At 43.1% G+C, this 26,344-nt stretch overlaps 1 protein-coding gene across 8 annotated transcripts in view; it reads right to left on the reverse strand.

The window, feature by feature from the left end:
* LOC140187605 (protein CASP-like) overlaps positions 1-26,344 on the reverse strand; it is a 622,913-nt gene that overhangs the window by 80,228 nt on the left and 516,341 nt on the right. For 7 of the 8 annotated variants that reach the window (XM_072243099.1, XM_072243103.1, XM_072243097.1 and 4 more), the window contains one exon: positions 7,410-7,674. The exons of the other annotated variant lie outside the window; for it this stretch is intronic. In XM_072243099.1, coding sequence (XP_072099200.1) covers positions 7,410-7,674 — 265 coding nt within the window. The remainder of the gene's footprint in view (positions 1-7,409; positions 7,675-26,344) is intronic. 8 annotated transcript variants of the gene reach the window in all.

A 26,344-nucleotide genomic window follows, 5' to 3' on the forward strand; every position in this document is an offset into this window, starting at 1 on the left:
AGAATTATGATATTGTAATCATTAGTAAGACTTGGTTACAGGAGGGTGAGGACTGGCAGCACAAAATTCTGGGGGTCCCGTAGCTTTAGCTGCGGCAGAGTGGTAAGTATTAAAGGAGGAGATGTGGTGTTTCTAGTCAGGGAAAACGTCATTTCAGTACTCAGTCAGGGCAGACTGAAGAACTCGTTGAGTGTGGCATTATGGATGGAATTGAGCAATAAGAAAGACATGACCACATTAATGGGGAATATTACAGACCACCCAATACACCGAGGGATCTAGAGGAACAAATCTGTAGAGAGATAGCTGACTGTTGCAAGAAACATGAGGTTTATATAGCAGGTAATTTTAACTTTCTGCATATTGACTAGGATTCCCATTCTGCAAAAGCCCTAGATGAGGCTGAGTTTGTAAAATGTTCTCTTGATCAGTACAGAGAAGTTCCAATGAGAGAATGCGCGATACTTGATCTCCTATTAGAAAAAAAGACGGCAGTTGACAAAGGTTTGTGTAGATGAACACTTTGCATCTAGTGATCACAATGCCATTAGTTTTAAAGCAAATAAGCAAAAAGATACATCTGGTCCATGGGTTGAGATTCTAAATTGGAGAAAGGACAACTTTGATGGTATCGGAAAGGACCTGGCAAGTGTGGATTCGGACACAAGCAAAAGAACATCTGCAGATGCTGGAAACCCAAGCGACACACACAAAATGCTGGAGGAACTCAGCAGGCTAGGCAGCATCTAGGGTCTTGGTCTAGGGACTGTACTTTTTCCATAGATGCTGATTGGCCTGATGAGTTCCTCCAAAATTTTGTGTGTGTTGCGTGGATTGGGACAGGCTGTTTTCTACAGAAGTAAGGCAAAATGGCATCAACTTCATGGTCTCTATACAGATTACAGAGAAGGAGGTATCTTGAGGCAAATTAAGGTGGATAAACCCTCAGGGTCTGATAGGGTGTTCCCCTGGGCCCTGTGGGAGGCAAGTGCAGAAATTGCCAGGGCCTAGCAGAGATATTTAAATCATCCTTAGTGACAAGTGAGGTGCTGGAGGACTGGAAGACAGCCAATGTAAGAAAGGCTCCAAGAATAAATTAGGAAATTATCGGCAGATGACTATGATATCAACAATGGAGAAAGTTATTGGAAGGACCGAATATATAAGTATTTGGATAGACATGGACCGGATATATGAGTATTTGCATAGTGCATGGTAGGTCATGTCTAACCAATCTTATAGAGTTTTTCGAGGAAGTTACCAAGGAAAGTTGATGAAGATAAGGCAGTAGATGTTGTTTACAAGGCACTTGACAAGGAGGTAGTAAATTGGATTAGACATTGGCTTTGTGCGAGAAGCCAGAGAGTGGTAGTAGATAGTCGCCCCTCTGACTGGAGCTCTGTGTCTAGTGGAGTGCCTCAGGGATCGGTGCCGGGTCTGTTGTTGTTTGTCATCTATATCAATGATCTGGATGATGATGTGGTTAATTGGATCAGCAAATTTGGGGATGACACCAAGATTTAAGGTGTAGTGGACAACGAGGAAGACTGTCATAGCTAGCAGCGGAATTTGAACTAGCTGGAAAAACGGTCTGAAAAATGGTAGATGGAATTTAATGCAGACAAATGTGAGGTGCTGCACTTCAGTAGTACCAACCTGAGTAGGTCTTACACAGTGCATGGTAGGGCACTGAGGAGTGAAGAAGAACAAAAGGAACTGGAATTACAGGTCCATAATTTTTTGAAAGTGGCATTTCAAGTACATAGGATCGTAAAGAAAGCTTTTGACACATTGGCCTTCATAAATCAAAGTATTGAGTACAAGAGATGAGTGTTGTCTAAGATGTTGTTGAGACCTAATTTGGAGTAGTGCATACAGTTTTGGTCACTTACCTACAGGAAAAACATAATTAGGGTTGACAGAGTACAGAGAAAATTTACAAGGATGTTGCCAGGTCAGGACTTTATTCCTTGAAATATAGAAGATCAAGAGGAGATTTGATAGAGGTTTACAAAATTATGAGGGGTGTAGACAGGGTAAATGCAAACTTTTTCCCACTGAAGTTGGGTGAGACTACAATGAGAGGTCATAGGTTAAGGGTGAAAGGCAAAAAAATTAAGGAAACATGAGAGGAAACCTTCTCGTGAAAAGGTTCGTGAGAGTGTGGAACCAGCTGCCAGCACAAGCCAAGCATGCAAGCTTGATGTCGAAGTTTAAGGGAAGCTTGCATAGGTATATGGATGGTCCCGGTGCAGGTCAATGGGAGTAAGCAGTTTAAATGGCTAGGCATAGACTAGATGGGCTGAAGGGCCTGTTTCTGTGCTGTACTTTTCTATCACTCCAAAGCCTCTGGCAAAATGCTGTAGATGAGTCAGCTTAACAAGACAAGAGCCCATGGTGGTAAAGGAAAGATAGTAGCCTCAATAGAGCAACACACATCAAAGTTGCTGGTGAACGCAGCAGGCCAGGCAGTATCTCTAGGAAGAGGTACAGTCGACGTTTCAGGCCGAGACCCTTCGTCAGGACTAACTGAAGGAAGAGTTATTAAGAGATTTGAAAGTGGGAGGGGGAGAGGGAGATCCAAAATGATAGGAGAAGACAGGAGGGGGAGGGATGGAGCCAAGAGCTGGACAGGTGATTGGCAAAGGGGATACGAGAGGATCATGGGACACGAGGTCCGGGAAGAAAGACGGGGGGGGGGGGGGGGACCCAGAGGATGGACAAGGGGTATAGTCGGAGGGACAGAGGGAGAAAAAGGAGAGTGAAAGAAAGAATATGTGTATAAAAATAAGTAACAGATGGGGTACGAGGGGGAGGTGGGACATTAGTGTAAGTTAGAGAAGTCGATGTTCATGCCATCAGGTTGGAGGCTACCCAGACGGAATATAAGGTGTTGTTCCTTCAACCTGAGTGTGGCTTCATCTTTACAGTAGAGGAGGCTGTGGATAGACATGTCAGAATGGGAATGGGATGTGGAATTAAAATGTGTGGCCACTGGGAGATCCTGCTTTCTCTGGCGGACAGAGCGTAGGTGTTCAGCAAAGCTCCTCTACTGTAAAGATGAAGCCACACTCAGGTTGGAGGAACAACACCTTATATTCCGTCTGGGTAGCCTCCAACCTGATGGCATGAACATCGACTTCTCTAACTTCCGTAATGCCCCACCTCCCCCCGTACCCCATCCGTTATTTATTTTTATACACACATTCTTTCTCTCACTTTCCTTTTTCTCCCTCTCTCCCTGACTATACCCCTTGCCCATCCTCTGGATCCCCCCACCCCTTTTCTTTCTCCCTGGGCCTCCTGTCCCATGATCCTCTCATATCCCTTTTGCCAATCACCTGTCCAGCTCTTGGCTCCATCCCTCCCCCTCCTGTCTTCTCCTATCATTTTGGATCTCCCCCTCCCCCTCCCACTTTCAAATCTCTTACTAGCTCTTCCTTCAGTTAGTCCTGACGAAGGGTCTCGGCCCGAAACGTCGACTGTACCTCTTCCTAGAGATGCTGCCTGGCCTGCTGCGTTCACCAGCAACTTTGATGTGTGTTGCTTGAATTTCCAGCATCTGCAGAATTCCTGTTGTGAACCTCAATAGAGCATTGGCTGATTGGCAGGAAGTAAAGGGTGGAAAAAAGGGAGCCTTTTCTGGTTGTCTGCCTGTGACTACTGATATTCCGCAGGGGTCAATGTTGGGACTGCTTCTTTTTACATTGTATGTTGATAAACGGATGACGGAATTGACGGCTATGTGGTCAAGTTTGTGGACAATATGAAGATAGGTAGAGGGACAGGTAGTGTTGAGGAAGCAGGGAGGCTGCAGGAGGACTCAGACAGATTAGGAGAATGGACGAAGAAGTGACAGATGGAACAGTGTCGGGAAATGTATAGTCATGCAGTTTGGTAAAAGGAATTATAGGGGAAGAAAGTATAAAAATCCGAGGTACAAAGGGACTTGGGAGTCCTTGTGCAGAATTCCCAAAGGTTCAACTTGCAGTTTGAGTCGGTAGTGAGAAATGCAAATGCGCTGTTAACATTCATTTCGAGAGGACTCGAATACAAAAACAAGCACGTAATGCTGAGGATTTATACGGCACTGCTGAGGCCTCACTTGGAATATTGTGAGCAGTTTTGGGCCCCTTATCTAATAAAGGATGTGCTGACACTGGAGAGAGTACAGAGGAGGTCAAAGAGAATGATTCCAGGAATGAAGGAATTATCGTATCAGGAGTGATTGATGGCTCTGGAACTTTACTCACTGGAATACTGCAGTGTAGTGAATACACCCTGTTCATGTTTCATAGTTTTTCAATTTCAGCTTTTAATTCAACATAGTTCAGGTGTTTTTCACTTACTAATTTCTATATATGTGTTGGGAATGGTTATATCTATTAAGCAAGTTGTACTTGCTTGTTTATCCTGTAATATTATATCCGGATGGTTAATTTAGATTGCCCATCTGTAATAATGGATTAGTCATAATATAATTTGTAGAACTCAGACTCTAAATCTGGATCAGGGTTGGATTTAAAGTAGGGTATGGCGTCTTATTATTATTATTATTATTACTACTACTTGTTTCTTTTTTGTATTTGCACAGTTTGTCTGTCTTTGTGTGCAATTTTTCCACTGACAGTGGGTGTCCACGGCAACTATTAATGATTTAGAAATTGACATTGGGTGCATGATCACTAGATTTTGCTCAAATTGGTCACAGAGTCATAGACCAATCCTTATAGTCCAATCCTTAATGATTTTGATATTCAAGAGGAATGGGTGAAGGGTTGGGATGAGGAGGTTACATTTGGAAAATCTGTTTTGCCTTATATAAGTATGATAGCAGACTGAAAGAATTCAGCATTCACCTTATCAGGCCAACATTGTATGTTACAGGCTTACCCACAGCATATTCTGGTGCCTTCACTACAACTACGGAATAAAATAGAGAACCTTAACTCTACCTTACTTCAGTAAAGGCATATTTCCTTATATTCCTTGGGGTAATGCCTTAGAATTACTCTTCCTATTAGCGTAGCTGGGATGTTTGTGATATACTCCTTTTGCAGGATGTGGAAAGTAACATCTGTGGGAGATGTGCCCAGCTGCAGCTCCTGACTGGCAATGTGAAGAAGCTGAAGCTACAGTTAGACATATTTACAATCACCCAGGATGCAAAGAAAATCATAGATAAGAGTTTTAGTGAGATTATGAAACCCAAGCTGCAGGCAGCAAATGGCTGGATGACCAACCAGGAAAGATCCAGGAAGCGCAAGCACACAAACAGTGCAGGGCTGCTCGTGGCTGTTCCCCTCAGCAACAAGTACCCCTAGGGGGGTGGGTTGGAATCAGGGCACAGCAGCAGCAGCCATGTCAGTGGCACTGTGGCCAGCTCTGAGGTTCAGCAGGAGGGGTGGAATACAGTCAACAAAGGCAAGATTAATTGGAGACTTGATAACTAGCAGGGCAGACAGGGGATTTTGTCAGTCCTTCAATCTCCTCCCTTGTTTCCCCAAGCAGCCTTGGGGATTTATCGAACTTGTGTTCCAGATATCTAACCCTTCTTAAGACTGAACTTTCCATGCACTTCTTCTTGGTGAATACAGACGAAAAGTCAGGACCTTACCCACACCCCCTTGCTCCAGCAAGGAGAGAAGTTCTTTGGCTCAACTCATCCATGCCAAGCAAGATGGCCATCTAAGCTAGTCCCATCTGCCTGCATTTGGCCTACTTCCCTCGAAACCTTTCCTGCTCCTGTACCTGTCAAAATGTCTTTCAAAATTTGGCATTGTACCTGCCTAAACCATTTCCTCAGGCAGCTCATTCCATATACTCCATGAAGAAATTGCCCATTTCACTGTAAACCTACGCATCAAGTTTTTATTCTTTTCCCCTGAAAAAAACTGAATGCATTCAACCCATCTGTGCCCCTCATAATTCCATGCACCTCTATAAGGTCACTCTTAAGTCTCCTATGTCTAAAATGGCCAACTTCTGTCTATAACTCAGGTTCTCAAGTCCTGACAACATTTTTGTAAACCTTTTCTTCAGCTTAGTGATACATAGTATGCATATACGCTGGTTCATGGCTCTTCTACTGTCAAAATAACACCACTCTCAAGTTGGAGAAGCAAGGCCTCATGTTCCAACCTGATGCTGTGAACATCCATTTCTCTCACTTCCAGTAATTCCTTCCTCCTCCCACTTCTCTCTTTTCCCATTCCCCATTCTGACTCCTTCTCTTCTCCTCACCCGTCCATCACTGCCCTCTGTTGCTTTTTAGCCCTTCCTTGTTCCCTTTCTTGCATGGTCCACTCTCCTCTCCTGTCAGATTCCTTCTTTGTCAGCCCTTTACCACTTCCACCATCACCTTCCAGCTTCTCAGTTCATCTCCCCTACCCCACTCACCCATGTTCCTGCTCACCCATCACTCCATCCCCTCCCCCTTCCTTCTTATTCTCGCTTCTTCCCCTTTCTTTTCTGGTCCTGATGAAGGTACTCAGCACAAAATGTCGACTCTTTATTCCTCTCCATAACTGTTGCCTGACCTACTGGGTTCCTCCAGCATCTGGTGTCTATTGAACTGGATTTCCAGCATCTGCAGAATCTCTTGTGTTTATGACCTGCTGCATATAATGCTTCATAGGCAGCATCACCAAAGTTTTGTACAACTGCAACATGATGCCCAACTCCTAAATTCAATGCCCTGATTGAGGCCAGTATGCCAAATGGCTCATTCACCATCTTCAAAATGCTGGAGGAACTCAGCAGGCCAGGCAGCATCTATGGAAAACAGTACAGTCGACATTTCGGGACGAAACCCTTCAGCAAGACTGCTGGAGAGCAGCAGGGATCACAGCGGGGGAGCAGTGAGAAAGAATTTCACTGAACTTCTGTTGAAGGGAAGATTTAACTTCTTCAGGGTAGGCATCCCTGGAAGAGGCTTTGCAGGGTAGTAATCAAATCACAAACAAGAGATAATCTGCAGATGCTGTAAATCCGAGCCACACACACAAAATGCTGGAGGAACTCAGCAGGCCAGACAGCGTTTATGGAAAAAAGTTTCGGCCCAAAATGTCGACTGTACTTTTTTCCAGAGATGCTGCCTGGCCTGCTGAGTTCCTTCAGCGTTTTGTGTTTGTTGCTCAGATTTCCAGCATCTTCAGATTTTCTCTTGTTTGTTATTCACCATCCTGTTTACTTGTGACATTGCACTGTGAAAGGCCTATCCTGGTTTGACTTCCCAAAATGCATTGCATCATAGTTATTTGGATTGAATGTCATTTGCTATTCTTTGTCCAACTTACCCAGTTGATCAAGATAACCCTGTGGTCCCAAAGAAAACTCAATCTTTCCCTGTTTGGGTGAAAGCCAGACACTGGCTATTTGCATCCAAAATTATAGCATTCAAAACTCACCTGTAGTTATGAAACCAGTTGATGACAGTACTTGTTTTCAGATTTAGCTGGGCAGCAAGCTCCTCAATAGTCTTTGGAGATGGATATGGCTTTAGCTGGTATGCCCGCTTCAGAGCTTCCTTTTCCTCTGGGGCCAGCACCACTCTGGGCTTCTTCAGATGAACCTGTTGCTGGGGACTGGCGCTCTGACTGTAGTCTAGCCCAGCAACTGAAGAATCACTCCCATGACCATCGCTCACTGAACTGTGTCGTCGCTTCATGTAAGCTGAAACAAAAAAAGTTAACTTATAATCTTACTTGAAGTCTGGAGAAAACATACTTATCCATTAACTTAAGGTACAATTTCTTTTTTGGTTTAGTAGGCTGCAGTGTTTGCCAATATACAAAAAAAACTCATTTGTTGACATGTCAATTGTTCCCACAGCCCTGCAAATTAGGGCATGCAAACACATAAATTATTAGTAGGAGCAGGTCACTAAGTTCCTCAAGCCTTCTTCACCATTTCATGATTGTGACTGATTCATTATAATTTAACTCTGCAATCCAATCTATCACTGTTTATTCAAAGACACTCCTTCCACCAGCCTTTGAAGAGTTCCAAAGACTCAGCACTCTCTGAGAGAAAAACACTTTAACTTATATCTGCCTTAAATGGGTGACCCATTAGTTCCAGAACTTCCCAGATGTGGAAACGTCTATTTGACCAGTCCTGTCAAAACCATTCAGTCACTTCTCATTCATCTAACTCCACTAGATACAAGCTAAGCTTGTCCAACCATTCCACAGGTTAGTAAACCTTTCAGCAAACAAATTCACATCCTTCTTTACACAAGACGACCAGTACTGTACTCAATATTCTGGGTGCCCATTATCAATTTCCGAGTCTCATCCTGTAACAAGAGAAGTTTGTGGATTACATGTACATTAATGTGGAGAGCAAAGAAGGTTGTCTAAGGTGATGTGGCATATAGATCAAATGGGAAGCTGGGCAGAGTTATGGCAGGCAGAAAGTAATGCTGGCAGGTGTGAGGTGACGCATTTGAGAAGGCTAATGGGGTAGAAATGTACAGTATAGGAAAGCCTCATGTTAAGGAGGGCATACCTTCCCCAGAAATCCCCTTTTCCCATTAACTCCTCAGAGGTGCATCCTATAGGATACGTTTCTCTCAGACAAAACCATTTTGTCAGTGATGGGAAGTGACGCAGAGCAACAACCCAGTCTAACGTTAGACTGGGGAGATGGAGGAATTCTCTCCAATATGCAAGGCTCATGCATCAGGAAAGGTTCCACAGGAGGAGATACCAGGGAAAGGGATGGGATTTGAGGACTGTGGTTCTTAGGAGAAAGGTATTGACCGTAAAACCGTAAGACATAAGAGCAGAATTAGGCCATTTAGCCCATCGAGTCCACTCCGCCATTACATCATGGCTGATCCCAGATCCCATTCAACCTCATTCAGCTGCCCTCTCACCATATCAGGAATCCATCAACATCTGCTTTGAACATACCTGAGGACTTGGTCTCCACCACAGTCTGTGGCAGAGCATTCCACAGATTCACCACTCTTTGGCTAAAAATAATTCATAGAAACATAGAAAATGACCTCCCTTTGACAAAGCCATGCTGACTATTCCTAATCATGTTACGCCTCTCCAAATGTTCATAAATCCTGCCTCTCAGGATCTTTTCCATCAACTTACCAACCACTGAGGTAGGACTCACTGGTCTATAAACTCCTGGGCTATCTCTACACCCTTTCTTGAATAAGGGAACAATATCTGCAACCCTCCAATCCTCCAGAACCTCTCCCGTCCCCATTGATGATGCAAAGATCATTGCCAGAGGCTCAGCAATCTCCTCCCTCGCCTCTCACAGTAGCCTGGGGAACACCTCATCCAGTCCCGGAGACTTATCCAACTCGATCATTTCCAAAAGTTCCAGCACATCCTCTTCCTTAATGTCTATATGCTCAAGCTTTTCAATCCACTGTAAGTCATCCCTACAATTGCCAAGATCCTTTTCCGTAGTGAATACTGAAGCAAAGTATTCATTAAGTATCTCTGCTATCTCCTCCAGTTCCACACACACTTTTCAACTGTCATACTTGATTGGTCCTATACTCTTACGTCTTATCCTCTTGCTCTTCACATACTTGTAGGATGCCTTGGGGTTTTCCTTAATCCTGTTTACCAAGGCCTTCTCATGGCCCCCTCTGACTCTCCTAATTTCATTCTTAATCTCCTTCCTGCTAGCCTCAATCTTCTAGATCTCTATCATTACGTAGTTTTTTGAACCTTTCATAAGCTTTTCTTTTCTTCTTGAAAAGATTTTCAACAGCCTTTGTACACCACAGTTCCTGTACCCTACCATCCCTTCCCTGTCTCATTGGAACATACCTATGCAGAATGCCATGGAAATATCCCCTGAACATTTGCCACATTTCTGCCGTTCATGTCCTTGAGAACATCTGTTCCCAATTTATGCTTCCAAGTTCCTGCTCAATAGCTTCATATTTCCTCTTACTCCAATTAAACGCTTTCCTAACTTGTCTGTTCCTATCCCTCTCCAATGCTATGATAAAGGAGATAGAATTGTGATCACTATCTCCAAAATGCTCCCCCTCTGAGAGACCTGAGTTTCTTACTTCTGTTCTAAAAGCTTGCCCCTAAATTTTGGGGCTGTGTCCTCTAGTTCTGGATACTCCCACCACAGGAAACATCCCCTCCACATCCACCTTATCTAGTCCTTTCAACATTTGATAGGTTTCAAATAGATCCCCACGCATTCTTCTAAAGTCCAACGAATACAGGCCCAAAGCCGCCAAACGTTTGTCATATGTTAACCCCTTTCATTTTCCGAATACTCCTTGTGAACCTCCTCTTGGCTCTCTCCAATGATAACACATTCTTCCTGAGATAACGGGCCCAAACAGGTTACAATACTCCAAGTGCAGCCTGACTAGTGTCTTACAAAGCTTCAGCATTATCTCCTTGTTTTCATATTCTGTTCTCCTTAAATAAATGCCAATACTGCCTTGTTTACCACAGAATCAACCTGTGAGTTAACCTTCAGGGAGTCTTGCACGCGGACTCGTAAGTCCCTTTGTACGTCTAATGTTTGAATAAGCTCCCCAATAGTCTTCACTATTGTTCCTTTTACCAAAATGCATTATCATACATTTCTCAACACTGTATTCCATCTGCTACTTTTTTGCCCATTTTTCCAATTTGTCTAAGTCCTGCTGCAATCATATTGCTTCCTCAGCACTAGCTATCCTTAAACCTATCTTCGTATCATCCCAAAATGTTACTATCTAAATCATTGACAAACAATATGAAAAGCAGCGGTCACGATACTGACCCCCCCGAGGAACACCACTAGTTACTGGCAGCCAACCGGAAAAGGCCCCAGTTATTCCCACTCGCTGTCTCCTGCCTGTTAGCCATTCCTCTATCATGCCAGTATATTTCCTGTAACACTATAGGGTTTTATCTTGTTAAGCAGCCTCATGTGAGGCACATATAAAATGCTTTCAAAAAAATCTAAGTAATGACATCCACTGCCTCTGCTTTCCCTTCAGAGGACCCATACTACCTTTGACTTATTTTACAACTAGTCTCCATACCCTGAAGTCTCATCCTTAATGATAGACTCCAACACTTCCCAACCACTGAGGTGGGCTAACTGGCCTATAATTTCCTCTCTTTTGTCTTCCTCCCTTCTCAACGAGTGACGTTTGCAACTTACGAGTCCTCTGGGACCATGCCAGAATCAAGTGATTCTTGAGAGATCATGACCAATATATCCATTATCTCTTCAGCAACCTCTTTCAGGACACTGGGATGTAGACCCTCTGGTCCAGGTGACTTATCCACCTTAAGACCTTTGATTTATTCTTTATATCTCTGAAAAAACCTTTTATATTTTGCTTTATACTATCAGCTAGCTTGCCCTCATATTTCATCTTTTGCCTTCTTATAGCTTTTTTAGTTGCCTTTTGTTGAATTTTAAAAGATTCCCAATCATCCAACCTCCCACTCACTTTTGCAACCTTATGTGCCCATTCCGTGGCCTTTATGCACTTCCCTTGTGAGCCACAGTTACCTAGTCCTGCTGTTTGAGAACTACTTCTTCTATGGGACATACCTATCCTTCCCTTTGTGAACTATTCCCAGAAACTTCAGTCACCTCTGCTCTGCCATACACCCACGAATATCCTCCTCCAATCTACCTGGCCAAGCTCCTCCTTATTTCTGTAATTCCCTTTATTCCATTGTGATACGGACACATGTGACATATGCTTCTCCCTCTCAAGTTGCAGTATGAATTCAACCATATTATGATACCTGCCTACTAAGGGTTCCTTTACATTAAGCTGACTAACAAAATCTAATCTAAGATAGTCTTTCCCCTAGGAGGCTCGAGCACAAGCTGCTCTAAAAAGCCTCTCATAGGCTTTCAATGAATTCCCTCTCTTGCAATCCAAATGTATCTTGGTGAAAGGAACAATAGCGTGGATTATTATCTAAATGGGGAGAAGGTTCACACATCAGAGGGCCTTAGGAGTCCTCGTGCAAGACTTCCAGAAGGTTAATTTACATGTTGAGTCTGTGGTGAAGAAGGCAAATGTAACGTTGGCATTTATTTCAAGGGGAATAGAATATAAAAGGAGGGAGATAATGCTGAGGATTTATAAGACACTAGTCAGGCGGCACTTGGGGTATTGTGAACAGTGCTAACATATGAGGAACATTGGCAGCTTTGGGCCTGTGTTCACTGGAATTTAGAAGAATGCCGGGGGGGGCGGGGGGGATCTCATTGAAACCTACCAAATATTGAAAGGACTAGATAAGGATTTTACAGCAGTAGTAGTGCATATGGATTTCACAAGGCATTTGATAATACCCCATGCAAAACTTATTCAGAAAGTAAGGAGGCATAGGATCCAAGGGGACATTGCTTTGTGGACCCAGGACTGGCTTGCCCACAGAAGGCAAAGAGTGGTTGTAGACGGGTCATATTCCGCATGGAGGTCGGTCACCAGTGGTGTGCCTCAGGGATCTGTTCTGGGACCCCTACTCTTTGTGATTTTTATAAATGACCTGGATGAGGAACTGGAGGGATGGGTTAGTAAATTTGCTGATAACACAAAGGTTGGGGATGCTATGGATAGTGTGGAGGGCTGTCAGAGGTTACAGCAGGACATTGATAGGATGCAAAACTGGGTTGAGAAGTGGCAGATGGAGTTCAACACAGATAAGTGTGAGGTGGTTAATTTTGTTAGGTGAAATATGATGGCAGAATATAGCATTAATGGTAAGACTCTTGGCAGTGTGGAGGGTCAGAGGGATCTTGGGGTCCGAGTCCATAGGACACTCAAAGACCCTGCGCAGGTTGACTGTGTGGTTAAGAAGGCATTTGGTGCATTGGCCTTCATCAACCGTGGGATAGAGTTTAGGAGCCGAGAGGTAATGCTGCAGCTATATAGTACCCTGGTCAGAGTCCACCTGGAGTACTGTGCTCAGTTCTGGTCGCCTCACTACAGGAAGGACGTGGAAACTATAGAAAGGGTGCAGAGGAGATTTACAAGGATGTTGCCTGGATTGAGGAGCATGCCTTATGAGAATAGGTTGAGTGAACTCGGCCTTTTCTCCTGGGAGCGAAGGAGGATGAGAGGTGACCTGATAGAGATGTATAAGATGACTAGAGGCATTGATCATGCGGAGAGTCAGAGGCTTTTTCCCAGGGCTGAAATGGCTAGCACGAAGGGCACAGTTTTACAGTGCTTGGAAGTAGGTATAGAGGAGATGTCAGGGGTAAGATTTTTACACAGAGAGTAGTGAGTGCGTGGAATGGGGTGGTGGAGCCGGATACGATAGGGTCTTTTAAGAGGCTCATGAATAGGTACATGGAGGTTAGAAAAATAGAGGGCTATGGGTAACCCTAGGTAATTTCTATAGCAAGGACATGTTCGGCACAGCTTTGTGGGCCAAAGGGCCTGAATTGTGCTGTAGGTTTTCTTTGTTTCCATGTTTCTAAGATGGATGTGAAGAGGATGTTTCCTCTGGTGCAGGTTTCCAGAAGTAGAGGGTACAACCTTAAAATTGAGGGGTGAGCTATTAGAAGAGGGAAGGATGAATATTATTTGCCAGAGAGTAGTAAATCTGTGGAATGCTCTGCCACAGACTGCGGTAGAGGCCAAGTTTGTGTGTATATTTAAGTCAGAAGTTGATTGTTTCCTGATTGATCAAGGCATCAAAGGATATAGCAAGAAGGCTATATGGGGTTGAGTGGGATCTGGCATCAGCCATGCTGGAAAGGTGGAGGAGACCCGACAGACTGAATGGCCTAATTCTGCTCCTATGTCTAATGCGATTATGGACAGCAATCTGATTTTCCCAATTCCTTGCATATTGGGAAAAATGAGGAAGGTGCAGGACGTGTATTCCAAAAATGAAGAAGTATTCAAATGGTAAAATAGTACAACTGTGGCTGACAAGGGAAGTCAAAGCTATTGTAAAACAAAAGAAAGGGCATACAACAAATCAAAAAGTAGTGGGAAGACAGAAGATTGGAAAGTTTTAAAAAACCTACACAGAGCAACTAGAAGGGAAAAGATGAAATATGAAAGCAAGCTAACAAATAATATCAAAGTGGATAGTAAAAGTTTTTTCAGGTATGTTAAAAATAAAAGAGAAATGACAGTGGATATAGGACTACTAGAAAATGAGGCAGGAGAAATAATTACGGGGAACAAGGAGATGGCTGAATATTTTGCGTCAATCTTCACTGTGGAAGAAACTAGTGTACGCTTGATGTTGTAGTATGTGATGGAAGAGAAGTGGGTGCAGTTAGCATTACAAGAGAGGAGCTGCTTAAAAAGTTGAAAGACCTAAAGGCACATAAGTCACCCGGACCAGATGAACTACACCCAAGGGTTCTGAAAGAGATAGCGTTAGACATAGGCGGCCTTAGCTATGTTTCACCCATTTCAACTGAAACGGGCCCCGCCCTCCCAGGGGCCCCCAACTGACATGCAAAAATTTAATGCACAGCTCCCAGACGCCACAATATTCTCCTGCTATTGCCAGCTGAACCGCCAGTAGGCGCTCACTGACTGACATCTGAGAAAATATATTAAAATATTTACTTCACTTGTAAACATTGCTCCTAGCAAAGAAGGCTACTTTCCAATGAGAGGAAAATGAAACGCTCCTATCCTAGCGGTGCTGAAAAACGGAAAATATTAGACAACAAAACAAAATGTGTAAACAGTCTCCCAAAAGTTACATCTTTCTTTGATCCATCATCTGTAAAAGGCCCGCTGACTGCAGTTGCTGCTGCACCATCGTCACAGCATGGGGCTGCAGTGCCAATTGACAGTGTAAGTAGTACGGGAGATGTTGATAATCAGAGCAATGAAAATGAGGAGAACAATTCTACTCAAACAGATGGTGATAATGATGACCAAACTTTGTTTGATGAACAAGCACCACAGCATGATGACAGTCCTACAACTGAGACAGGTGAGGGAGATGCCGCTACCAGCACACCAGACAGAGAGAAAGCCCCACTAACATTCACAGAGAACAATCCGGCACACTGGCCAACGCATATTACCAGTGACCAATGGATTGACATTGTTAGCAGAGGTCCCGTTCAGTTAGGGGACATTAACTTTCCACAGAGCCAATCACGCCGTCGTTTTACCAAGGACAGATATCTTATGAAGATGAAAAATAGAGAAACTATTCATAGGTCATGGTTAGTGTACTCAGAATCATCTGATTCAATCTTCTGTTTCTGCTGTACCCTATTTGGCAAGCGAAATCACAGTCTCACTTGCGGAGGTTTCAGAGTGTGGGAGCGACTCACTTTCACACTCCAGGATCATGAGAAGTCAAATGCGCACCGTGCCAACATGGATAGCTGGCGCGAGCTGAAAATGCGCTTAAGAACGCACAGTGCCGTTGACAGCACGTACCAAGAAATGCAAATGCTGGAAAAACAACACTGGAATGATGCCATGAAGAGGTTCATTGCCATAGTCTATCACCTTGCAGAATGAAACCTTGCTTTCCATAGCCACAATTCCACCCTACATGAACCAAATAATGGGAACTTTCTAGGTCTGGTGGAGCTGCTTGCCGAGTTTGACCCCGTGATGAGCGAACATGTCAGACAGGCAGAGAAAAAAGAGATTGCTGACCACTACATGGGGAAAACCATGCAAAATGAGTTAATCACACTTAGTGGAGACAAGACACTGGAAGCGATAACAGAGAGAGTAAAACAATCACGTTACTACTCGGTGATAATGGACTGCATCACTGACGCTGCACACATAGAGCAGCTCTCTGTGACATTGCGCTTTGTCACATGTCAAGTAAATGTCGGAGCTACAGTTAGTGAGCATTTTGTCGGTTTCCTAACAGGTACAGGCCTAACCGACGTTTTCTTAACGCATATGGAGAAGTTAGGATTAGATATCTCAAAATGCAGGGAGCAGGCATATGATAACGGGAGCAATATGCAGGGGAAAAATAGGAGGGTGCAGAAGAGGGTGCTAGATATTAACAAGAAAAGCACTGTTCATGCCATGCGCCAGCCACAGCCTAAACCTGGTCATTGTCGATGCTGCAAAATCAACAGTGGAGTCTGTGAGCTTCTTTGGGGTGCTACAACATCTATACACACTATTCAGCTCATCGACACAGAGGTGGGAGCTTGTCAAGGAGAACGTGCCACAGATGACCCTCAAGGCCATATCCAACATGCAAAGGGAGTGCCGCGTGGAAAGTGTGAAAGTTCTGCGCTACCAGCTTCCCAATGCGCTCTTCTCACTGATTGAATATGCCACACAGAAAGTTGACAGTGAAACCACATCTGCAGCCAGAGGCCTAGAACAGGAGATCATGTCATGGAAATTCCTGCTGACTGTTATAATCTGGTACAACGTTTTACGTGAGGTGATTCATGTCAGCAAGCTGCTCCAGAGCCCACAAGTGGGAATCGATGTGCTACAGTGCGAGGTGGAATATGTTCTGAAATTTCTCAAGGAATACAGAGAGAACAGCCTTTCATCCACCCAAACAGATGCCAGAGACATAGCTGAAGAGATAGGGATGCCAATGGTCTTTCCTACTGCACGAATCAGAAAACCAAAACGCCATTTCTAGTACGAGTCCCAAAGTGCAGACCCAGTGGCACCCGAGGAACAGTACAAGAGGGAAGTTTTCCTTCCACTAGTGGACTCTGCCATCTCAGGCATTAGTGAGCGCTTCAAGCTGATGGAATCATTTTACAGTCTGTTTGGCTTCATTTACGGCAGAGGGGAAAAGAAAAAAGCCACCCAAAGTCGCACACTGAAAGACAGCTGAGTAAACATGGAGAGGACACTTGGTGTCGTGGACGCTGAGGACCCTTTGCTTGAGGTGTCGGCTGCTGTCAGTGCCGTGCCTGCAAAAGAAACCACTGGCCTGCAGATTCTGAGCTACATTTACAGCAACAATCTGGTTGAACTGTATCCTAACCTCACCATTGCTCTAAGACTCATGCTAACAGTGCCTGTGACTGTAGCGAGTGGAGAGAGAAGTTTTTCGAGACTAAAGCTCATCAAAACGCATCTGAGGACAACCTTGCTCCAGAAGCGTCTGTCAGCTCTTGCTCAGATATCAATCGAGCATGAAATAACAAGATTGCTGGACAAAGATGAGCTCATTAAAGCATTCTCAGCACTCAAGCACAGGAGGGTGGTGAAGTTCTAGTGGTAAGTCTTTTAACACATTTTTAGCAGAAATAAAGTTTATAATTAAAATAATAATAAACCACGTATTTCACTCAAGATGCGTATAGGTGATTAGGCCTCGTTTCCACAAATCGTAATTTCTCTCTCCCGCTTGCGTCCCCTCCCTCTCTCTCACTCTCCTCCTGTTTGCTCTCCAGGCCTTACGTGAGCTGTCCGTGGTGCTGAAAGAGCGCGAGACACAGCTTGTTGTAAACTTCCAGTAGTTAACTTTCAGACACTGTTCATTGAATAAATAAAGTGTGAATTTTCATTAAATATGACATTGCTTTTGTTATTAATTTAATTAGAGGGAAATTGTTTAGCTGTTCTTATGTCAGCTGATAACTAACACATAGTCCCATTCAATGCAGACTAGTTGCTGAAAAGGGCGAGGCTTCTCACTCCAAAGCAAAAAATGTCATTATTACAGTTTTTAATTAAGAGAATTGTTTGGATTATCTTGCGCTGTCTGTCCATTATGCTGAAAGTGCATATAATGCATCAACGTTTAAGTCTGAAATTATACCATTATTGATGCAAACCAACTTGAATATTCACTTGTTTTCTTTCTTTTTTTTTGGGAAGCGGGGGTAGGGCCCCACATTAACTCTTGAAGTGGGCCCCCAGATGCTTAAGGCCGCCTATGGGGTTAGAGATAGTGGTGGCATTAGAAATGATCTTTCAAAAATCATTGGACTCTGGCATGGTGCAAGAATGACTGGAAAATTGCAAATGTTACTCCACTCTTTAAGAAAGGAGGAAGGCAGCAGAAAGGAAATTATAGACCAGATAGCCTGACATCAGTGGTTAGAGTCAATTGTTAAGGATGAGGTGATGGAGTACTTGGTGACACAGGACAAGATAGTACTGTTACATACCTTGTAACGGGTTAAAAGAACCAGCAGAAATGGAACACTTCTGGAGTCTGTTTTTGCAGTTTACTAACGCTATCTTTATTAGTAACTACGCAATACAGTAATATAAGACTAGATAAATCGAACAGGTTAGCAGAATTTATGCATATATAGGTGTGGAAATATAAAACTCAAGCTTCTTCAAGCTTAGGGGGTAATTGATACAGTTTTACAATGGTATGTAAGAAAAGTTCAGTTCAGATACACAGGTTAATTAATCCAAAGGTGAATGTTCTGAGAGTGCAATTACGTTGATATTCCACAGATTCCACGACAGCAATACAAGATAACAATAGTAGTAGGTTTTTCTGAAGTTGTTCCACTCCACACAAGAAATATCACCGACAGTGATCTTCAACGAATATCCTTTCAACACAAATGGTACCACACCTGAATTCAGCTACAGGACATCTCAAAGTGGTGGCCACAGGACACTCAAACAGAATCCACGTATGGATTATCACCAACAGTAGCTTATAACAAAGGGGACTCTCTTCAAGGGAACCACCACCCAGGCAAGGGTCAACACACCGGTAGATTCCACAAGGTTACCCCAAGCACACAACGTGATAGCCACTTATCCAGTTCCACGACATATGAAATAACTCCAACAGTGATTTGCCACAGGGTAGTTCTTCAGTGAACTACCACACCCAGACAAAGGGTAAACACACACGTGGTGTTCACAAAGGTTTTCTCCTCACCAGAGAACCCACTCCTGTGGATTAACTAAGTGACAATCACACTTTCGTAGTCGAATGGAAACAAACTCACCCTCATGGGCTACTTAGAGAGAGAGTCCAAACAGTGATCTCTTAATCACTAGGTTTCTTCTGTTTCAAACCTATCTCTCCTCTTTTCTCTTCCTGCAAACTTGTTCTAGTTGCAGAAAACTTGTGAGATTCATTTATCAATACTCAGGATCGATCTCAACTCACCCTTTTGGGCTACTGGAAGTTTAAACCAGCCACCGACTCACTGGTGTCTTCCATTGACCGAATCCATCTTGACTCTAGCTATGTAAACACAGGGAATTCTGCAGATGCTGGAAATTCAAGCAACACACATCGAAGTTGCTGGTGAATGCAGCAGGCCAGGCAGCATCTCTAGGAAGGGTCTCGGCCCGAAACGTCGACTGTACCTCTTTCTAGAGATGCTGCCTGGCCTGCTGCATTCACCAGGAACTTTGATGTGTGTTGCTTGACTCTAACTATGTGTGTCTGTGTGTTCTTGTATATTCAAAACAAACTGCAGAGAAACCATAACATCAATTGTCCACCAAATAACTTCACCTCTCTCTCTCTCTGGAGCAGCTCGAACAGTGTCCAAAAGTCAGTCTCATTCTCCTGACATTTTAAAGTGAGTCCACAGAAAATATGAACCCTAGGGGTACATAACAGTACAAAGTCAACCTGGTTTCCTTCAGGGAAAATCCTGCTTGACTAACTTGTTGGAATTCTTTGAGGAGATTACAAGTAGGATAGATAAAGGGGATGCAGTGGATGTTGTGTATTTGGACTTTCAGAAGTCCTTTCACAAGGTGCCATACATGAGGCTGCTTACCAAGTTAGGAGCCAATATTACAGGAAAGTTACTAACATGGTCAGAGCATTGGCTGATTGGTAGGAGGCAGTGAGTGGGAATAAAAGGATCCTTTTATGCTTGGCTGCCAGTGACTAGTGGTGTTCCACAGGGTTCAGTGGTCGGTGTTGGGACTTCTTTTTATGCTGTATATAAATGATTTAGATGATGGAATAGATGGCTTTGTTGCCAAGTTTTCAGATGATACTAAGATTGGTGGAGGGGCAGGTAGTGTTGAGGAAACAGGTAGGATGTAGAAGGTCTTCGACAAATTAGGAGAATGGGCAAGAAAGTGGCAAATGAAATACAATGTTGGAAAATGCATGGTCATGCACTTTGGTAGTAGAAAATAAATGTGAGGACTATTTTCTAAATGGGGAGAAAATACAAGAATCTGAGATGCAGAGGGACTTGGGAGTCCTTTTGGTTAACTTGCAGGTTGAGATGGTGGTGAGGAAGGCAAATGCCATGTTAGCATTCATTTCAAGAGATCTAGAATACAAGAGCAGGGATGTGATGCTGAAGCACTGGTGAGGCCTCACCTTGAGTACTGTGAACAGTTTTGGGTCCTTCATCTTAGAAAAGATGTGCTGGCATTGGAGAGGGTCCAGAGGAGGTTCATAAGAATGATTCCAGGAATGAAAGGGTTATCATACGAGGAATATTTGATGGCTCTGGTTCTGTACTCGCTAGAATTCAGAAGGATGGTGGGGGGGGGGGGGATCTCATTGAAACCTTTCGAATGTTGAAAGGCCCAGACAGAGTAGATGTGTAAAGGATGTTTCCCGTGGTGAGAGAGTCTAGGATAAGAGGGGTGCCCTTTCAAAACAGAGATGTGGATAAATTTCTTTAGCCCAAGGGTGGTGAACTTGTGGAATTTGTTGCCACAGGCAGCTGTGGAGGCCAGGTCATTGGGTGTATTTAAGGCAGAGATTGATAGGTTCTTGATTGGACATGGCATCAAAGGTTACAGGGAGAAGGCCAAGAACTGGGGTTGAGGAGAAGATAGAAATAAGGATCAGCCATGACTAAATGGCGGAGCAGACTCGATGGGCCAGATGTACCCAATCATTGGCTTGTCCTTTTGTACGTTCATATTGCATCATCTGCTTGTAAACCAGCTGGCTTATCCTCAGCTCCATCACACTGGTTCCCGTCCCCCTGCCAGGTTTAGGAGTTCAAAAACTCCTAAAACATGAGTTAAAGTGTGGTACTTCATGGAAGCGAGGAAGAAATGATTATAATCAGCGCCTTCGTCATCATCACTTTTGAAACTATGTTGTTGCTATTCTGGATTCTAAAAAAAATTTCAATTCCACAGTTGCTGTGAAGTGATCTGAACTTGAGTCTTTGGATTACAGTCCAGTTATTTAACAGCTGTGCCATTACAACAGGATGATAAAGCTTGTAATCTTTACATATATCCTTGAGTAAATTGAGCTTATAATTATATAGAACACATGGTTGTAAAATATAATGAACTATTTGCTTCATTTACACTGCTAAACTCTCCGTTGGTGCTGAAGCTTGCGGGCATAGAATCTGCGGCCAGTAGCAACTACCTTTGGGGGAGAGAGTTACCCATACCTCCAAGAAGTTGTATTGGAATGCTACAGCAGTGTAAGAAACTTCTGCTTATCACATGAAATGCAAGAGACAGAGAATCACACTTCAACCAACTAATTCTTCCAACCTGGATTGGCTCTGCATCATGGATTCCCATTTGGGACTTACTACAACTTTGTGTTCCAGCACTGCACTACATGAGAACTGCAGCAGGTGGTACTGAGAATGTAGGCACAAACAACTCAGAACTTCTGCATTCATTTTAGAACAAAAATCCTCAGCTTCCTGTACTTCCATGGGAGACTGCAGTTATTTTCCTGACTGCCAGCCAATTTCACTGTTTCAACAGTCAGCAGGATGCTGATGCGCTGCTAAGGCCCTCATCTTTTGAGAACTTAAACCACAAATGCAGGCAGTCCCCAGGTTACACAAGGGTTACACTCCTGAGAACCTAAGACACCTAAGTCAGAAAAGAATGATTTCAATACTGCCTTTACTGTGTAGTTACAATGGTATAGAATTGGCAAATCCCACGCCCAATGACTGGTTTCAGTGAGCTTCAACTATCAGAGGAAGTTACATTGTATACAGTATTGTCACACTAGTGTCAACCAAAGAGATTGTTCTGTAAATTTCCAGAGCTAATACAGTGGTTTTTGGTTAATTGCTGCAGAAAGGAAGGACATCATGGAAGAATTGTCTACTAAGTCAGTGTAGGTAGAAGAAAAATACAGGAAGGGAACAATCACTCTCTTGGGCATATGGTGAATTCTGATTAATAGGACCATCGGGTAATTGGGGCAGCTGCTTCTTTGGTACAACTTGTAAAGAACAACAACTAATCAAGAAAATAGCAGGGATTCCCTTTGTATATTTAGGGCACTATGCTGCTTAACTGGTGCACGAGACTGTTGCCGAAGTTTCTAACTAGCATCAGTCGCATGCACTCGTGTAGCCATTAAACTCCGCAACTCAGAGTGAACAGATTTAAATAGCGTCAGTTGCATGTTTGTGTTCAAAAAGCAATGATTTATGTCACTATTGGTTGCAAGAAATAAGCTGTAAGACAATTCGGAACTGTTTTGTTCACTGCTTTTACAAGCATTCAGGCTTTGAGATGCTAAAAACAGCTGGGAATGAAATTGAAACGATTTAATCATTTCAACAAGTTAAAAACTATGAAGAACTTGAAGGTATTGACAACCATCTTGAACGTTACAATAAAAATGAAGATTGGGAGGATACAATCGCTGAAAACAGTGCATGAATGCAGTCCATTATCAACACTAGATGTCTGCACTGATTTTGTTCATTTACAATCAAAAGGCGGTGGCAGTGTACACTGGATAAATTCCTTCATTGATAACTAATGCACAATTTTATACTACTGTGGTAGTACTGAGTGTTCTAATTTGTTCTGTATTTCATTTAAATATATAATTTTTGCATCAGTTAAATGGCAGTTTGTCTTCCTTTCACCTTTTTAACTATTTCCATGAAACTTTGGCTAATTGAGGCAGCCGCTTAATTGGCCCAATGAGTCCCATTTAGCCGGAATCCAGGGTAACCTAATGGGTCTCCTGCTGTGAACCAGCACCAGTGGTTTTAAACAGACAATGTTGTCACAGTGAGGTTACAGGTCCTAGATGTATGTCACATTTATTTATTGATTGACGTACAGCCCTTCCAGCCCTTCAAGCTGCGCTGCCCAGTAATCCCCTGATTTAATCTTGGCCTAATCATGGGACAATTTACAATGACCTATTAAACTACCAACTGGTAAATTTTTGGACTGTGGGAGGAAATTGGAGCACCTGGAGGAAACCCACACGATCACAGGGAGAATGTACAAACTCCTTACAGGCAATAGTACAAGCTGATACTATAAAGGGTTGTTTGAACCACTGCGCCGTGCTGCCAACACATGCTCAGGCAACACATAAACAGGCCCATATTACAACGTAACATCTCGACTTCTATACTCAGTGCCTTAACTGATGAAGTCCAAAGTGCCCAAAACCTTCTTCACCATCCTGTCTACCTTTGGTACAACTTTCAGAGATTCATGTACTTATACCTCTCGCTCCCTCTGATTTAAAACACTACCCATGGCCACACCATTCACCATGAAAGTCCTGTCTTAACTTGACTTCCCAAAATGCAACACCTTACAATAATTTAAATTAATCCCCATTTACCATTCCTCAACCCACTTACTCAGCTGATCAAGATCTCTCTGCAAATCCTGATAACGCATTTCACTGTCTATGGCACCAGCTATTTTAGTGTCAAACATGTTTTTTAAAGATTCATTGTCCTTTGATTTAACCAGCTACTGCTTTCCATTTCATAACTGCTGGATACATTTGCATTTCTGCAATTAGCTTTCCCGTCTTAGAAAATGTTTTAAAAAATGTACCAAAGTATTTGTGTGAAGTTGGACTTTTGTAGGTCAGATCTTCCACTATATCCTGTTCTTGCCAAGAAAGCACATACACATACACACACACGCACGAGTGTAATCAAACCACAAAATCTGCAGGTGCCGCAAATCCCAGCAATACACACAAAATGCTGGAGGAACTCAGCAAGCCAGGCAGCATCTATGGAAAAAAAGTACAGCCGACGTTTCAGGCTATCCTGCCAAAGGGTTTTGGCCCGAAACATCGGTTGTACTTTTTTTCCATAGATGCTACCTGGCCTGCTGAGTTCTTCCAGAATTTTGTATATGAGTGTGTGAACACACATATATTTGACCTGCATTGGGTCCATAACCCTCCAGACCTCTCCCATCCACGTACCTATCCAATTTATTCTTAAAACTTAAGAGTGAGCCCGCATTTACCACATCAGATGGCAGCTTGTTCCACACTCCCACCACTCTCTGAGTGAAGAATTTCCCCCTAATGTTCCCCCTAAACCTTTCCCCTTTCACCCTAAAGCCATGTCCTCTCGTATTTATCTCTCCTAATCTAAGTGGAAAGAGCCTATTCACATTTACTCTGTCTATACCCCTCATAATTTTGTAAACCTCTATCAAATCTCCCCTCATTCTTCTACACGACAAGGAATAAAATCCTAACTTGTTCAATCTTTCCCTGTAACTCAACTCCTGAAGACCTGGCAACATCCTAGTAAATCTTCTCTGCACTCCTTCAATCTTACTGATATCCTTCCTATAGTTAGGTGACCAGAACTGTACACAATACTCCAAATTTGGCCTCACCAATGCCTTATACAACCTCCCCATAACATCCCAATTCCTATACTCAATACTTTGATTTATGAATGCCAGGATGCCAAAAGCCTTCTTTACAGCCCTGTTTACCTCTGATGCGACAATCATGTAAGAAGATCCCCACTCCCTATTTTGCACTTTGAAACATTGCTAAACTTCCTGACATGAGAATTCTTAAATCTGAGTGACTGCAATTTCACTTTGTGTCAAAGGTCACACACTGAGAAACGGAATCCAATGCCACAGACATCAGCAATGTGTATATTGCAGGAGTACAGACCGGGTACAGAAGTAAGAACAGAAAGGGAAAAGTTGGGACTTAGGCTATGTCCACACTACGCCGGATAATTTTGAAAACAAAGCCTTTTCTCTTCGTTTTGACTCTCTGTCCACACTAAAACGGCGTTTTCATCCCCTGAAAATGGAGATTTTCAGAAACGGTCTCCAGAGTGAATAAATCTGAAAACGCCTAATATCCGCTGCAGTGTGTACGGGGTAACCGGAGCTTTTTAAAACCGCAGTCATGACATGTTGCAACAGATGGCGACAGCCCGGTATTTCATTGTTTTCTTCTTCTTCTTAGTATTATTACTACTTTATTGTCGCCAAACAATTGATACTAGAGCGTACGATCGTCACAGCGATATTTGATTCTGAGCTTCACAGAACCTAACAATTTCAGAGCAGACGGCAACGAGACTGAAGCCAGAAGAGTTAGAAATGTACTCACCAAATACTTTGACCCATAGCTTACTGAATAAATAAGTATACTCACTTTGCCCCGTTTTCTGTCCTCGCTCGTATGAGGGTGGTTTACTTATTTATGCAAGTACTTCTCTGACAATAGATGTGTAACAGCCTAATGTAACATTGTATGGAAATACAAGATAACACTGATGCAGACATGTTTTATACATTTAACAAGGTGCTTTATTAATGCAACAGAGTTAGTCAGTTTTTCAATGTTCGTCGTCAGCCGGGTCATACTGTCCGTGAACTCCCTGTCGGTTGCCTCCATACGCTCCAGTATGTTTTTTTTAGTTTTAAGTCCTCCTGCGCGAGAGCCAAGCACCAGTCCTTTTAAGTTTTTCTACTCTGTAACTGGACAAACGCGTATAAGTATACCGTTTCCTCTTCGCTTGTTTTCTGTGTGTCCTGTGCATGCCCAGTAGAGGAGATTCGCCCAAATATCCGTGTTAGTGTGGACAGAGATATTTTGAAAAACGCTTAGTGTGTACGCCTGTCGTTTTTACTCAAAACTGGTGTTTTCAAAATTATCCGGCGTAGTGTGGACGTAGCATAAGTGGGATTGCTGCACATCTATTGATCTAAAGGGCTGAATAACTTCCTGTTTTGTTGATCTAACTTAAATAAGCACAATCCTTTTGCAGCTGAACAGACATGGAATGGAATCCACTGCACATCAGGGTAGGCGGAGGCAACAAGTTCCCTTCAATAGCAAACCAGTCATGATGTTATGATAGCAGCTTTTTTTTTCCTGAAACCAGTCAATATGACTGGATTTGTTTACTTCAATGTCAAAATTTGGCATGGAAAGGGAAACACTCGGACCACAACCAAAATAAAACAAGGCAATAAAATATCAATAGCATCTAATTACATTTCCAGCAGGGCATCTCAAATTTGTAACATCCACACTAATGGCAGAACACATGAGAATGCTGACTCCAATTCCTATATCATCCTGATTCGAGAACATTTTGTTAACCTTTCTTCACTGCTGGTTTATGAATACTGTGGGAACATCTCTACTACAAGAGCTGCAGGGTCTGAAGAAGACAACAGCACCAAGGGCAAAATAGGAGTGGCTGACAACCCCACACCACA

This window comes from Mobula birostris, chromosome 25 (assembly GCF_030028105.1).
Source record: "Mobula birostris isolate sMobBir1 chromosome 25, sMobBir1.hap1, whole genome shotgun sequence".
Lineage (NCBI taxonomy): Eukaryota > Metazoa > Chordata > Chondrichthyes > Myliobatiformes > Myliobatidae > Mobula > Mobula birostris.